The 16,658-nt window shown below is 36.4% G+C and overlaps 2 protein-coding genes across 2 annotated transcripts; one reads left to right on the forward strand and one right to left on the reverse strand.

The window, feature by feature from the left end:
• Positions 1-366: 366 nt before the first annotated feature.
• hhla2a.1 (HERV-H LTR-associating 2a, tandem duplicate 1) lies at positions 367-5,402 on the reverse strand. The gene is made up of 6 exons (XM_036215321.1): positions 5,330-5,402; positions 3,849-4,169; positions 2,302-2,577; positions 1,903-2,229; positions 1,724-1,831; positions 367-988 (listed from the first exon to the last, which is right to left on the reverse strand). The coding sequence occupies exons 1-6, from the start codon at positions 5,400-5,402 to the stop codon at positions 723-725; spliced, it is 1,371 nt and encodes a 456-aa protein (XP_036071214.1). The 3' UTR covers positions 367-722.
• A 1,210-nt stretch (positions 5,403-6,612) lies between these two features.
• On the forward strand, positions 6,613-15,931 carry gabrr3a (gamma-aminobutyric acid type A receptor subunit rho3a). The gene is made up of 9 exons (XM_024266230.2): positions 6,613-8,188; positions 8,624-8,736; positions 10,947-11,014; positions 11,114-11,337; positions 12,068-12,150; positions 13,261-13,398; positions 14,300-14,452; positions 14,905-15,098; positions 15,167-15,931. The coding sequence occupies exons 1-9, from the start codon at positions 8,025-8,027 to the stop codon at positions 15,467-15,469; spliced, it is 1,440 nt and encodes a 479-aa protein (XP_024121998.1). The 5' UTR covers positions 6,613-8,024; the 3' UTR covers positions 15,470-15,931.
• The last annotated feature ends 727 nt before the right edge of the window (positions 15,932-16,658 follow it).

Genomic DNA, 16,658 nt, shown 5'->3' on the forward strand with positions numbered 1-16,658 from the left:
AAACTCCTCCACCTGGAGCAGGAGCACTCCACCCACCCAGAGAGGGCAAACTACTCCTCTCAGGTCAGAGCTTCCAATTGTTGCTGTGAATCCACTTCGTTTTGACGATTCTTTAATTTTGGTTTACAATAATGTCTTTAATGGGGGTTTATTAAACGATATCAACAATAAATAAATAACAAAGAAACTACAACTAATTTAGTCAATAGTGATGCAGAATTAGATGAGATAAACTTTAGTTTAAAGCTCTGCTCATGTGGATTAAAGTAGAATATAAAACAAAGCAGTTTTATTTATGGGCAAAATTGACAAAAAACACATAATTACATTGTTGTTACAAATACATTTTACATTTTAATTCTAAGATTTCAGTTACTGTGATGCATAGATGAGTCTAAGTTTTAAAGAGAATAACAATCCTGACCTTTCTGTGAAGGTAAACTTTAATATCTTGCTTCCTCATGTCAAATTGCTCTTGAACTATTAGTAGGACAATTCTTCTGCTTTTTAATTAAGGTTTAATCCAATTATAAGAATTTCACGAACATGGAAAACAAATAAAATTACCTTGGACAGCCATGTTTTTCTCTGTTCATGGAAATCAAAAATAAATAATCTAAAGTTAAAGTGTTAAAAGAAAACAGCACATTTCCGTCTACACTCATCGATACGATCTCTTGTATTTAAATTCTTCACTGGTTCTGACTGGAGCGTCTGCAGCATCACACTGGTTCACTACAGTCAAATCGTTGCTCTTCGTTTGCGTCCCCTGCAGGTTCTACAGGTTCCTCCTCCTGCTCAGCCTCAGGACTCGCCCCCAAAGTCCTGTCAGAGTCGTCCAGCCCGGTCACGAGGCTGCTGGCCTGATCGTGTGCTCGTTCCTTATCCAGTTCAGCACCATGTGGGTTCAGGTCCATGTAAAGGAGAAGTCCCCCCTCAATAACTCCGGTTCCGTTGTGTCTGTGTGAGGTGGTGCTGTTTGCTTTTGCTGCAACAGATAAGAAACAATGTAAAATGCAGGTTCAAATGTTAGTTTTCTTTTTATTTGCCATTAAAGTTAATTGAACTTTTTTTTAAATTGAACTCAATTCTTGTGTTATTCAGACAGAATTTTTTGGAAGTTAATAGACTGAAACCCCACACTTTAGTGCTACTATCAATGCGTTGTTTCTTTCGATTTTAGTACATTTTGTGTTTCTAGATGGTTTATTTAAAAGTTTTCCTTTTTCCCACAGATTGCTCATTAAAATGTTCAGCATGCCACCATTTTTTTGTTCCATTTTTTGTTGATAAACTATAATTTTTTTTCTTTCTCTTGCAAGAAAAAATATAAAAAGCGAAAAAAGTTATTACTTAAATGATAAATTATTTGTTTTAAAGCTATAAAAGAGTTAATTCAACTCATTTTCAAAACATTCCTCCTATTTTTTATTTTAGAGCAGAAAGGTATTTTTTAATATGCTTTACTAATACATATTTTCATAGGCTGTTTTTTTGGAAGACAGAAGATTGTGATCAAAGATGTTCCACATTTTTAGTTTATCTTTAAGTTTTATAGTTAAGATTCATTTCAATTATCTAATCGTGAAAATTACAATTTCCTTAAAGATGTGAAGAAATATGTAGCATATCTGAAAAGTCATAAACAAGTTTTAGCAGTGGATCCTCCTAACAGTACATTCCAGCCCCTTTATCTACATGACAGATTGCGTGCAGCACATACCGTTTTGCTTAACACACTGAAGCAGAGCCACAATAACGGTAAACAGGACAAACGCTGCAGAAGCTGCGGTGCTCCACCAGGATCTCTGCATGCTTTGCTCATCCACACCTGCACATTCAGGAGGTTTTAGTGTGTGTGTGCATTAACAATTAATTTTCTAAAGTCAGAAAAACACTCACTCATTGCTGCTACAGTGATGTTGACGTTGGTTTGAAGGATGTGTTTGCTGTTTAAGGTTGAGAACGTGCAGGTATACGTCCCAGAATGATCTTGACTGTCGGGCTTCTTAAGTAGAAGAGATGCGTCCCCCAGCAGAACCAAGTCCTGGTCCAGTTCTGCTTGACCCTCCCACTGGTTTACAGTGTGTCTGGTTCTGTTGTCATATTTCAAGATGAGTGTGGGCTCACTGGAGGAGGAGAAGGTCCAAGAGAGGGAAAAGTTGAGGAGCATTTGAGGAGCGTTGCAGGGGATGAGCAGCGGACGACCTTCCTCGTGGGTTAAACCCTCTGAAATGAAATGCAGTAAAATACTTTTATTCGAATAAAAAAGCTTCATGATTTAATGTTGTGAAAACACACCTTGGTTCTTCCATGAAGCCGTCCAAACTTGAGTTTTGTCAGCCGATTTAAAAGAGCAGAGGTAGGTATAGCTGGTGAGATTACCCACAATCCTCACCATACTCTCCACAGTAAACAGACCCTTGTGGTCGGTGGTTCTGATGGTGGAATTTCCAATAACATCCTGGGCTGAGGGGGGGTTTGTGGCCCATGATATCTGAGGTACGGGGTAAACGTTCTGCGAAGAGCAAGTGACCCACTCGTCTGTCATAGTAATAGTCACCGTCTGAATAGGAGCTGGAGGAAAGACACGAGTTAATAGTCATCAATTCAACATATAGAATATAACCTGGAAAACAGGTGCAGCATTTTAAATCCATGCAAGTATCACCAACAAAATATTGTGACATATCGCCATTTTAAACCCCCCTACTGCACATATACTGTGATAAAATTAAAATGAAGATTTTATTTATTTATTTTTTAAAAATAAATAATTTAATAGAAAAAGTTCAATGACTTAATGTCTTTAAAAATGCAGTAAAACTGTAAAAAATATAAGAGGAAAAAATGTTGTAATATATTTAAAAAAATAGTTTTATTTAAAAATTGCTGTTTATGATAAAGATCATTCACAAAACGTGCTTAAAGATGAATTACAGGACAAATTTCTATGAGCAAAATTCTAGACATCCAGCAGAGTCATGAAGGATCTTCTTTTTGGGTTAAGAAAAAATAGTTTTACAAAATCCAGTTGATACCACACTCAAATAGGTGAACTGAAAATGTGTACAGAGCTTTAAATATTATAAAGGTTTTGTGACTCAAATATCAAAATATATGGAGAGAGACAAAAGAATAAATAAGAAGTGAGTTGTACCATATCATTTATGTATTTAAAGTGTGAACTACGTGTTTACAGATTCTGAACAAAAATTAAACTTGACACTTAAAACTTTTTTATCCTCTAATGTGAACATATGTTAAAGTCATGGCCCTCTGGGTAATTATACCCGTCCCTCCAGATTATTTCATTTTATTGTTATGAATTACCCAATGTTATCTTGCGCTTTGTATAATTTTGACAAAATATATATTTTATGTAGAGTAAAAAATATTGAAAGTTATTTAAGGTTTATTTAACTTTACTTACTTCATTTGAGCATATTTATCTAGTTTGACTTGAGCCAATAAAAAGAGAGAATTTTAATGAACTCTTTAATTTGGGGGAAATGAAAATAAATGAACTTGTTAAGTTGTGGCAACATGCTGAAAAAATAAATGTTGCACATTTTTGACAACGAAAATTGACAAACAAGAGACTGTTAGTTTTTTAAAGGAGCTGGTAATTAACCCTTAATGGGTTTCCAAAACCCGAGCCATTAAAACACAAGTAAAACTCAGCCTGCCGATGGAAAAAACGTGCAAATGTTCTACCGTGCCGGCACGCCCACCTCGTTTCACCACCCCAAAGCTGTTCTGAGCATAAAGTCAAAAGCAGTCTGCAGACGCAGTGAAAGCAACAAATCCAAGATAAACGGGGGCCAATACCATGGCAGCACACTGACCTTTCACCTCCAGGTTGACAAACATCTCCTGGTTGCGTTTCCGTGTACTGGTGTAGCACTTGTACCTCCCCCTGTCCTGAACTTTCACCCTTCTGAGGAGCAGGGAGGCATTGCCGTGAGGGATGTGAGAGTTGAACAGGCCTGTCCGTCCGCTGAAATGCTTGTTCTGCAGCCCAAACTGATCCTTGTTGTAGTAGTAGCTGTGGACAGGGATTTGCTGCTTGTACCAGTGGATTACCACGGTGCTGGTGGGTTTAAAGCTGCAGGGCAGGATGCAGTCTTCAGGGATGATGCAGGTGACATTAGCATCTGGAAGAACCACTGAGGGAATCGTTCGTTTTAGGATAGGAAGCGTAGATTTTCTTTATTTAAGCATCGACTTCAGCTCAAACAGGCCTTTCAGTTCACTGCTTACCTGGTCAGTGATCTTACTTTGACAAACATGCAATACTTTATATGATAGTTCTTGATTTAATATATGAATATAACATCTTTAGCCAAAAATCTTACCCTAGTTGTAGGTATTTAGTAAGACTCTTCCTCCATTTACCTCGTTTTTGTTCCTTTTTTGGTTTATGTTCATAAACCTGATAAGAAAAGGATTGTATCATGAAATGTAAATGTTTCTGTTTTGGTTTTTTTGAGAGGGTTAAAGTGCATAATTGTGAATGTATACAATTGTATAATTGTAGTTTATGTTAATTTAAAGTTGTATTAGGTAGAGTCTGTATTATTATCCCATATGGGTTTTTTGCCTCTTCCTGCAACTACTTTTTATGTATTTCTATACCTTTTATTTATTTTTGCATAAGTGCAAATAGACAAAAAAAATCTAATAAATCTGCACAAGTTTTCACACTTCTCACCTTTCCATAAAACATGAAGATAAATTCAGTTTTTGTCTGAATGTGAGTATTAGGGCCAGTTTACAAACAAAAAAATAAATAAATTATTACTTTAAATCTTGTAAATTTATAAGAAGAAAACTTAAAATATTACTTTTTTGGTGTCCCTAATTCTCCATCATAAGTAGCCATATTTTTTCTTAAATAATGTAAAAGTACATATGTTTTGAAAGCATTTCTTGATTATTTGGGTTCTAGAAGTGTCACACAACTCTCACAAGAAGCTAATTCCAGTTTCTAAAATCGCACAATTGAAAATGAAATGGGTGGCAAGCAAATATAAATGGAACAATTTAGTTTGAATGGCAAAACTTTATTGTCCAGTCTGGATTTGGACATACATTTCACTCGTCCATAATAACTTTTTCTGTTCTCAACTAGCATAATTTTATATCCTCACTTGTCCTTCAGACTTTAATTTTGCTTCAATATTCCACACTTTTTGATTTTTATAAATACTTGATTTTTTTTCTTTTGAAACAGCCCAACAATTTGACACAAACTCCAGAATATTCACATGAACTTAAATTAAGCAATCACAAACACTAAAAGGACAAATCCTCATTTCTACGATACCTTTTGTGTCGCTCCAAGACAGTTTCTCCAGAAGAACCAGCAGCAGGAACTCAACTGCGTGTGTCACCTCCATGTCTGCTGGGTGTTATGGCGAGGTGACAAACCTGAGGCAGAAATCACGCACGCTTGAGAAAATCAGCCGAGTGCAGCGGCCCGTTTCACTGTGAAACCCCTTTACATCCCTTCTTACACTAATGAAACACTGACTAACTAACCAGGCAGGTGAAACTTTAACCACTTTGCTGTGAGTGTTCCACAACCTTCCAACTTAGAAAAACTCCTGTGGTGCAGGCTTTTTCATTTTATCAAATAACTGCAATCATATGGTGAATGTTGCATTACATCTGAAGAGACTGTTCCATTTTATAACTAGAGACGTTAATCCTGAAAACAAGAGAAATGGTTCAATGCCAAAGTATACACTGAACCAATAACACATTTTATCAAATTATCTTGATTTTTTTTTGCTGTTTGCTGTTTTACGAAAGTCATTTTTTATGCAGATGATATTCAACTTTACTCTTTATTTAATGAGTCACAATTATATGAGGTTGCATAACTTTTGAACTGTCTTTTTTATTTAAAAATGGGTTTCAAATAACTGCATTCAAATAAACCAACAGAAAACTGAAATATTGCCCCTAATCAGAAAATCTCTTTCATTCAACAACACCTTGTTTCTTTCATCTCCAAACTGAGGTCCATCCTTTCTAAATCCGACCTGGAGTTAGTCATCCATGCTTTTATCTCCTCTAGTTTAGAATATTGTAACTGTTTTAAACAAATCTGCTGTCGCCCGTCTCCAGTTCATCCAGCGAGGTTTTTAACAGGAACCAATAGAAGTGCACACATCAGACCAGTTTTATTTTTGTCTCACCAGCTACTGCTCGATTTTAGAAATGATTTTAAAATGTTAGTTTTAACTTTTAATGGCCTCAAAAGACAAGCTTCTAATTATATCTTTTTTATTAAAAAGAAAAAGCTTCTGAAGAGAATTTTATTCAGACAGGCTTTTACTTGTGTATTTAAATAAACTTTTTAAATGTACAGTTTTGTGTGTGATTTCATATTGGGATTATTGGTAGATAATAAGTGGTCGGCAAATATTTTAACTAAGAAAAAAAAATTAATCGCAATGTGTTTTTTTTCCAAGTTTGTGATTAATTAGTTACATTTTTTAATTGACACCTGGTCCTAATTTTACCTGTGATGCTTTATTTATACTATTTATTAAATTATGCCTCGTCTTCTTATTTTTATTATTTTGTGGATGACAGAATTAAAAATATGATTTGCAAATCTTTAAAGACAGGTGGAATTTTTTCCTTAAAATTGAAAACTAAGCATCTCCCACCTCAGTCTTATCTTCTCTGACCTCTGGAGGGCAGAGATGAGCCTCCACCTCCATGTGTGAACGCTTGCCAAGCAGCTGCAGGCTCACATGTACAGAGTGAGCCAAGGTCCACGTGCGTCTTTCTTCAAGATCGCACTGCTCATGCCTGTCCTCAATCAAAATTAATCCCAGATTAAAGGGGGCATCCCACCCATATAATTCTGTCAATGCTGAGTTATTTCATGAAATCTGCTTCTATTTGGGTATAATTGACATATGTGTATTATATTCTATAATATCATCTTTTTTATTTCAATTTTATTTATTCAATTAACTAAAATCCTAAATTCTTTTGGCACATTTATGTTCCAAACGCAAATATATTTTACAAGGGGCCTTGCTGGTATTCATACACAAAAAAAATAATTTATCAGTATTTTTACTGTGCAAAAACAGCATCAGAGTAAAAGGTTCCCAAAAGGTCACTTGGAGCTTTACAGGGAAGTCAGGCCAACACCAATAATGCATTAATCTCTTGGTATTTTGGAAGCACATTTTCCAACATGAATGTGCAAGCACCAAAACTCCACGACCCATGTTTATTCTGTTTATAAGAATACGACAGGATTTAAAGCGTATTTAATGAAAATATTGTTTTATTATTTAATTCCAGAAGAAGAGCTTCAGCAATTCTTCATCTAGTTTCAGAACTGAGCACACAGAGTCCTTAAGGTCAGTGTGTGCAGATGTCACCCAGGACATACGGCTGCATCTGTCTCCGTTTGATGAGATCATTCGCATCCTCCCCATGCCACCGGGAACAACTTAGGGAGGAAAATCCTTCAACGTATAAAAGTAGGATGTAGGGTTTTTATTTTTATCTGGTCCCAGCGATGATGAAACTGCTGGCTGTATTAACTCCACTGTGCTGCCTCCAGTTTGTAGGTTACTGAAAGATTTCACCACCCACAGAAAAGAAGATTAGAGAGGAATTAATGGTATTCCTTTGTCATTATAGAAACAAATTGATATTTGGTTTTAAATCGGAGGGAGGGGACAGCAGGGAGCCACATGTTGCGTCAGGACACATAAGCAGAGGGATGGCACAGTGACGAGCAAACTTAGCCACGATGATGCCTGAGCTGTGGAGCTAAGCACTGGATATCTGATCTGATGCCTAACAGGAGATGAGAGCGTGGGATATAGCGGCTTCAGCTTTTTGGTGGCAGGGCAGGATGAGTGCCTCCGGGACATGGATGCATCCGTGAAGGACGGGGACCTCCGTGGATCTCCCTGAGCGAGACGCCGACCAGCTGGGAGGGACATTTGGGTTCCTCTTGTGTCTCAAGTCCCGTCTCAACCATGAGATTGGCCCTCCTGGCCTTAAGACTGATGTGCTTGGCCTGGCTGTGGCCTGTCACTCAGCTCAACAGCAGCACTTTTCCCAAAAAGAGGAGACACAAGGAGCTCTACGTCGGAGAGAACTCTAAACTAAAGCATGGGGACACTAAGCTAAAGCATGGAGGGTGAGCCAAACAAGGATTTCTTGGATTATTTTATTTTTACTTTATTGATGGCACCATTGAAATGTTCTTGCATAACTGATGATTAATCACAGTGATTCCATTAATGTTGGATCAAGGTCACACATGGTGTCACGTCATTTTTTTTAATGCTTTAAAAGGTTTGTTTCTTGGATGACTGCTCAGGAGAGATTCTAAAGCGGGATTCCATCCTTCCTTTGACCTATTTTCAAAGTACCAGGGTTTTTTCTTTTTTTTCATTTGGGCCTGGGTTTTTGCTTTTAATCAGTGCTAAAACCCAATTAGACTCTGCTAAAACCACAAACACAGATGTTACTTTCTTTTTTCCTAAAGTTTCAGTGCTAGAGAGAAAACTAAACAAGGCAAAAATAGCTTTAACGAAAGCTGTGTTGATGTTTCTTTAATTCTGTTTTCCAGAAGAGTTGATCTTAAGATGAAAAAGCTGGATAGCACCAAGTCCCTATTAATTAAGTCTGAGCAGCTTCTTCGGATTGAAGATCACGACTTTGCAATGCGCCCCGGTTTTGGAGGTAATTGAAGAAAATACTTCCTTCCGTTTTTTTACTTTTTTTCTCTTCTCAGTGATAAAAGCCGTGTCCTTTCCAGGCAGCACAGCGAGGTTAATGTAGATTACTGTGCTTGTCTTTGGCTTTTGAAAAAAAAAAAAAAAAGCTCGATGACCTAGATTGTTGGTTGCATGAGACAATGACTGCCGCCAGCAGAGCAGAAACAATAATCTGAACTTAATACTGCACCTGAGTGCACTTTCAAACACAGGCCATGGCTGGGTTGCTTTTTACACTCAGACATAAACAACAAATAATTAAACTATTTTTTCCCCTTTATATTTCATATATCTTTAAGCTAAATCATTTTCCATCTGAGTTATGATAAGTCTTGAATTATCATTCAATTCCAGCTCACCTCTAAACATCATACTGTACCCACCAAATCTGTCTATTACATAACATAAACATTGTCCACATTGTGCGGTCTGTACCATGACCCACTTAAACCTTTCCTTTATGTCAGCCGTCCACACAGCCGTCCACGCCCCAGCCTGCCTGTGTGCCGGGGCTTGTGTAAAGAAACAGGATTAGAGGCGTCTTTGGGTTCAACCCAGAGTCATACAGCTGCTTCATTTCTTTACCCAGATGCATCACCATGGTAACACCTGCTTGCCTCACAGTTGATGACAGATAGACGGTCAAGCATCACCTTCGTTTTTTTTAGTTAATGTTTTTTAATTCAATTTTTATTTTGAGAACTACCCATATGTATGCTAAAACAGAACTGATACTCTATAATATTTATTCTTACATTTTTGAGATTTGGAATTCAAATTTGTTTCCCACAAAGGATGCTCTCATAGACAGATTTCACCAGACAATATGAGTGTGTTCATAGTGTTCACTCCTACTTAATAGCTTGACTTCTGTAGGGTTAAAGAGATTACATTAGAAATAATGAGTAGTCTATTTAATGTGGAGAATTCCATATGGACAATATGTCTGATAGAACAGAAGGAAACATTTAGAGTAGACACACATTCAGCTGTTCAGTGTTTATGTCCTGTTCAAATGATGCTACAGAAACATAATTTCATTAGTGTATTTGTAACTGTCTGCAGCAGGAGTGCCAAAAGCGTGTCCCATGATACGATACATATCACGATAAATTCCAAGACTCTACCAGAACAATTTTTCACTTTTGTTTTCAGAGTGTGACTTTAAAAACAACTCTACCTGAATATTAATTTGTCTTTCATTTTAATAAAAGAGGCTCAGTGTGCTACCAACTAGTGGAAAACAAAAAGTAAGAAGCTGATAGATGCTCATAAATAATGACATAAATATTGTCTTGTCAACATTTTAATCGATGGAAGTATCGCCAAATGTTTTATTGTGATTTATTGCCAAATCGATTTTTCTTGCGCTCCTGGTCTGCAGTTGTTAGAAGGTTAGAATGATATTTTAACCAAAAGCTTCATGTTATGTCTGCAGAAGCTCTATTTCTCTGAATTTGTTTTGAAGTTAAAATTCAAGGGGTCTGCAGCTTTTTGTTCATAAGTAGAATTCTAATCTCATTGTAAAAGTCATTTTTTACACAAACACAGACATCACCAGACCTGGAAAATCTAGATGTAAATATGTAATTGATAACCAGCATCATGCTGCATCATGACATTTTTGCATGAACTCAGCTGCTGCTCTGCAACCAATTGATTCATTTCATTTCATTTTGCTATTATTGACTTTTTAGTTTTGGCTTTATTTTACAGTAAATTTGACATTTAAAATCGTAAAAAAGTATGTTAAGAATGTTTTAAATATTAATTTAAAAAATCTGACCATATTTTTTTGTGTTGGCTGGCTTTAGACAACAATAAACCTCCAGTAATTTCAGAGCTTTGTGCTTTAATACCTTTTATGCATGAGTTCGGATGCTAACGCTTTGTTGGTATTTCTTTGAGGTTTTATAGGTCACCCAGCTGTGGCTTTGACACACTTCTGCCTCTGAGGCCACAGAAAAAAAATGAAGCCTACATGCAAAATGATAAATGGATAATTACAATTAAAGCTTGAGGTGTTTATTAAGCAGTGTTTTCCTTGACAACCAACATAAACTCCCTTAGTTTTTATTTATAGTTCTGCATATGTATCATTTATATAGTGTACAGATGAATTGTGAATTATTCAAAAACTGCTTTAACCTTAACTGATAGATGTCATCTTCACAGGCTCAGCCCTTCCTGTCGGCATAGACGTCCAGGTGGAGAGCATCGACAGCATATCGGAAGTAAACATGGTGAGATTACTGGGTTTTCTTGTTAGTTGTATCAATTAACCCCTTTAACTTCCTTTATATTTTACCAGAGTTTGGTTGTTCTGTTCCTTACTTTGCCAGGACTTCACAATGACACTTTATCTGAGACACTACTGGCAGGATGACCGACTGGCCTTCCCCTCTAGCAGCAACAAGAGTCGCACATTTGATTCACGCCTTATCAAGAAAATTTGGGTTCCAGATGTGTTCTTTGTCCACTCCAAACGGTCCTTTATCCATGACACAACCATGGAAAACATCATGCTGAGGGTTTTTCCTGATGGCAACATTCTCTACAGTGTCCGGTAAAGCTGAAATTACCGCTTTGATCATCTTTTGATTTACTGTAAAATAGTTCACAGTTGTCTTTATATTGTGATTGTGCCGTTTTTAGCCAAAATCAAAAACTTATAATACTTTCTTGGACATAGTTTCTGCAGAGCGGCAGGACTTCATTAGAAATTCATATCAGAGTTGTGGGTTGTTGTAGCATTATTTCTACGGACTGTTTATGGAGAGTAAGCCAGCTCTCATTTCCCATTATCCCTATGTTTACACTCTCTCCTGCTAGCTTACAACCCCAACTTAACATTAGCGGTGCAACAAAAAGAGCAAGGAATATTGGAAGACAGTTTTGAAGACGTACGTGTTTCTAGTCGTGTAGAAGTGGATGCATCACAATGTTTTTAGCAGAAAGGTTTTGGCTTTTGGCTTCTGTGTCACATCTAAAAGCTCCTGACACACAACAATTTGGATATTGAAATATTCATAAATGCAATTTAAAGTTTAATTTTCTTTACGTTTGTCCTCCATCGTGGAAAATGCCATCTTTAAAACACAATTTTGATTGCATTGAGTCTTTAAAACCTCCTGGAAAATGAGTCACAAAATTTTAACGCTTAAAGACTTCTGTACTTTTTTGTCTTTTATCGTCACTGTTCACACATCTAAGACCAAGCATAATCTCCGTGAACGTGGTTAATACAAAGTTCCTTTATCGTGTTGACATTCACCAAACAATACTGTGTGTTGTAGGATCACTGTGACGGCGCTCTGTTCAATGGACTTCAGTAGTTTCCCTTTGGACACACAGAACTGCTCTCTAGAGCTGGAGAGCTGTGAGTATCCGCCTCATTCAGGCGTCCAGGCTTACAGCGACCAAACTGGACACACAACAGTCCTCTGTTTCATATTTGCTGTAGTGGGCATCCTGTGTGACTGCAGTGACTGATTATATTTAACTTTTCTCAGTGATTACATAAGAATCAGAATCGCCTTTATTGACATTGTTAAAAAAAAAAATGAATGGCTGCTCCTTAGTGTTTAAAAAAACACTTCAAGTGTACATGCATGCATTCACCCTTGCATGTATGCGTTTAGTACCTCAAGTCAATCAAATGGTGTATGTTCTGTTGAGCTGCTTCTAATGCAGAGCTATAATTTTTATCATTTAAAAAAAAACCTTTTTGAAAAAACTCTTTACAATTAAGCCTGTGAAGCTCACTATGTCAGAGAATTGACAGAAAATTCAAATTTTTAGGAACCGTGTTTCTTAAACCCTAAATCCACAAAAATGCAATATAATTCTTTAGTGAGATATATATGTTATCAGTAATGATACATTGGGTGAATTTGTAATTGTTTGTCCACAACAATGTTAGTTAAAGATGCAAAAAAATTTGGATCTTAAACTTGATCCACCAATTTTTAACAAGGTGTAACTCTGTTATAAATAATTAATTAACAAAAAAGTAGCATTTTTTTTCCAATTCAGCAAGTAGTCATTAAACAATAAGAAATAATAGTAATATTCTCATCATAAAGTTTAAAAATGTGTTAAACTTTTTATTGTCAAAAGTGTTTTTGAGATTATATGGAAGCAGCCATTTTGAAATGAGCAGGAAAAGCCTCTCTACTACCCCTAGTGGAAAGATGATGAACTACAGGGCCAAAAAAAATCATTTACCAAGTTATAATGGGTTTAAATAAAGTTTTAGTCATGCTAATGCAATAGAGGTCTCACAAATGAATCCATCAAATGTGATTCAGATGGTTATATAGGGTTAAAAAAAATAATTAAAAGACAGTATCTGAATGTGAACAATGACAAATAAGAGTTAAAATGAAAATACGAACAAAAAACGCAAAAATATTTCTGTGTTCTGTTCTTTTCTTAATGTCTGTCTTTGTTGACTGAATGCTGAGACACATTCTCTCCTTTCTTGAAGATGCATACAATGAGAACGATCTAATGCTCTACTGGAAGAACGGGAATGATTCGTTGAGGACTGATGAGATTGTGCTCTCTCAGTTTTTTGTTGAAGACTTCCAGCCGTCCTTTGGGCTCGCCTTCTACAGCAGCACTGGTATGTGAAGCTCTCCGCCTCTGGACACGTCACTGTAGCTAAAACCAGTGGAAATGTTCAAACCCATGTGACCTTTACCTTTGTCTAGTTCAAAACTGACTTCCAATATGTGTCAGTTGTTTTACCTTTATTTCTATGACACACTAGAGGTCATTTTCTTGACCTTCACTTGGTTCAAAACAGTCTGGGCTCTGGCTAAATATATATATTTTTATTAACTTCTTTCTTTACTTCATTTTTGGGATTTAATTCCATTTTTACGCTCAACCAAGTAACAGTCCTACTCCATTTTTGGATTCCTTTGAAAGTGTCTTTTAATTGTGATAATGCAGTTTTTGGCTTAAATCAAAGAACATTAATAATTTTCTAGCACACAGTTGCTGAATAAGCACAGTAGTTAATTTGAATTTGGCCTATGAGTTTTAGGCCCATTGAGGCCGAGCAACCCCACTCCTCTTCCCATCACCCATAGATAAGAGCACACTATTGATGTGCTCTCCCGCTATAGCTTAAATGAGCTAATAACCCCAAGTAACATTAGTGGTGCAACAAAAATGGTAATCAATATCAGAGCTATCCAGCCATACAGTTTCAAAGATACCAGCTTAGATGAGGAAAACAATGGATATTTGCCTGCAGGTGGATGTATAAAAATGGAGCGGGGCAGGAAGCTTGTTGCACACTTATGTGGCTGATTCACAATGATTTTAATAAAGAAAAACTCAGAAATGCAATTTTAAACTTAATTTACTTAATATGTCCTCCATCATTAAGTGTAAGATATAAGCCCTTCCTAAGATTCAATACATTTCTGCACAAAATGAATTATTTGTGATCTCAGCTGCAATTTTGAGCAAATGTTTGTTTCTAAATATATATATATTTTTTGTCTCTGTTTCAGGTTGGTACAATCGGCTCTACATCAACTTCATTCTGAGGAGGCACATCTTTTTCTTCATGCTCCAAACCTACTTTCCAACCATGCTGATGGTCATGCTGTCTTGGGTTTCCTTCTGGATCGACAGGAGGGCTGTGCCTGCACGTGTCTCTTTGGGTATGAGATTTACCAATTATAGGAATGTAGAGATTAAGGTAACTAATAATGTATGATTTAGAGCTTAAACAGTCCATAACTAAAATTTGGGGTCGTTTTCTATCCTTAAAGTTCGGTAGTCAAGGATAACAGAGAACAAAAATGCATAAATCTTTGTTTTATTTAATCCCTTTTACGATGCATATTCAAATTTCTTTGATTTAGAGCAAACTCGTGTGTCTGTGGCTTAAAAACTGCAAGCAGTCATTAATGTTTTTTGTTTTTTTTTGGAGCTTTTGTGTCTTTTTAATATTTTTTCTAAGTGATGGGACCTGTGGCATACAGAGACATTATTACACTGCAGGGATTGTGATCCACTGACCTACATTTAAATGCACTGCATGTATTATAATCCTCCCAGACTTTGTAAATCAACATTTTTAATACTTTGTGCCGTCGCTTTGTGTGCTCAGGCATCACCACGGTTCTGACCATGTCCACCATCATCACCGGCGTCTCAGCCTCCATGCCGCAGGTCTCATACGTCAAAGCCGTGGACATCTACTTGTGGGCCAGCTTCCTGTTCGTCTTTCTGTCTGTCATCGAATACGCTGCCGTCAACTATTTCACCACGGTGGAGGAGATGAAGAAGCTAAAGAACGCAAAGGTCTTTTTTAAGTCAGTCCTGAATCATCAGCACAAACAGACATCCCAACATGCTCTCTGTTTCCACAGATTCCCAGCTCCTATAACGCTAACCAGGCTATGGCCTTCGATGGGTGTTTCCATGACAACGACATTGACCTGCCCTCTTTCCCCGAGGCGGCCAGCACCCCGAACACAGAGAGAAACACGCAATCTCGAAACTCCACCATCTCTGCGCCTTCAGAGGGGACCAGGCTCCGCCGCCGGAACACGATAAAACACAACCTCAACTTCATCATGAGCAACAGCTACATGATCGACTCCTACTCCAGAGTTATATTTCCTTTGGCTTACCTGCTCTTCAACATCATTTACTGGAGCTTGTATGCATAGCGCAACGAACAAGAGACACAATAGGGTTTTGTTTTTTTAAGAAGTTCCAAAACACAATGTGCTGTAAAAAAATGTTACCATTACAATAAACGCAGCATAACCTGTTTATATCTATAGGTCCCCAAATATGTCCGTGATAACAAGAACTTCCTCTTCTGAAGGTTTTACAGTCTTTTATTCTGAAAACGGAAATGGACTAAAGTGGAGCAAAGTAAGACAACATGTTTGAATGGATGTTTATGCCTGTTTTTGACTGGCAGTTTTTTAAGAGACATTTTTAAACATTTTTTTGACATAAGATATAAAATTATTTAATTAACTATACAGCTGAAGATTTAGAACAATAAATACTATCTAGCCTTTGTGTTATTTTTATGATGCTTTAACTATTTTCAACCATAACCTGTAGCTGTCTCAATGAATTTCTAAAATCTATGCTTGGAAAAATAAACAATTTCTTAATGAATTTATGATAAAAGTGTATTTTATTTTATAAGAATGCCTGTGACAGCTAGTGTTGGGCAATATGCAAAACAAATCTTGATAATATAAATTATTTTATATCACAAAAACAATAAAGTATATTTTTAGGTATTCTCTGAAAAAAATAACAAAAATGTCAGTGTTTACTTTTCTCTGATTTTATGTTTTCAAGTAAATAACATGTAAACATTTTTTAAAATCCACAAGAGTTTCACGTTTCTTTGTAGGAAAACACATTTCTGCACAAAAGTTTATCAATAAAAAAAATAAAATAAATAAAAACAATAGAGAAATGGCACGATATACACTTTTCTATCGCCCACACCATATGTATCGTAACGTCGCCCAGGACTAGTGGCAGGTGTGTTACATTCAACCCAATGGTAAAGATTATATCCGTCCTCATCAGGTTTAAAACTCTAACTTATTATAGGGAAAAAAAAATTGTCAAAACATTGGTGTTATGATTTGCCTGAAAAAAACTGGATCTAAATGTATGGATATTACTTTGTTATCCCAACATCTGTATATAAAAAAAGCATTTAAGACATTAAAATTCAGTTAAAAAATTTAAATATTGAATGTGTTTTATAAAAGCTTCCCTAAATTCATGAAATATTATGTTGTAAAGGTAAAATAGACATACTTGGGATGTTGTAAGTAATTTATTGGGTCAGTCGTGTGACCTTACCATTACATCACCCAC

The sequence above is a fragment of the Oryzias melastigma genome, linkage group LG14 (assembly GCF_002922805.2).
Source record: "Oryzias melastigma strain HK-1 linkage group LG14, ASM292280v2, whole genome shotgun sequence".
Lineage (NCBI taxonomy): Eukaryota > Metazoa > Chordata > Actinopteri > Beloniformes > Adrianichthyidae > Oryzias > Oryzias melastigma.

Bases quoted from the DNA above. Each gene is read 5' to 3' on its own strand.
- gabrr3a (XM_024266230.2), top strand. From the start codon at position 8,025: ATGAGATTGGCCCTCCTGGCCTTAAGACTGATGTGCTTGGCCTGGCTG. The intron at 12,151-13,260 runs GTGAGTATCCGC...CCTTTCTTGAAG, and splicing joins CTCTCTAGAGCTGGAGAGCT to ATGCATACAATGAGAACGAT. The intron at 14,453-14,904 runs GTATGAGATTTA...TTGTGTGCTCAG, and splicing joins GCCTGCACGTGTCTCTTTGG to GCATCACCACGGTTCTGACC.
- hhla2a.1 (XM_036215321.1), bottom strand. From the start codon at position 5,402: ATGGAGGTGACACACGCAGTTGAGTTCCTGCTGCTGGTTCTTCTGGAG. The intron at 4,170-5,329 runs GTATCGTAGAAA...CGATTCCCTCAG, and splicing joins GTCTTGGAGCGACACAAAAG to TGGTTCTTCCAGATGCTAAT. The intron at 1,832-1,902 runs GTGAGTGTTTTT...CTGAATGTGCAG, and splicing joins CATCACTGTAGCAGCAATGA to GTGTGGATGAGCAAAGCATG.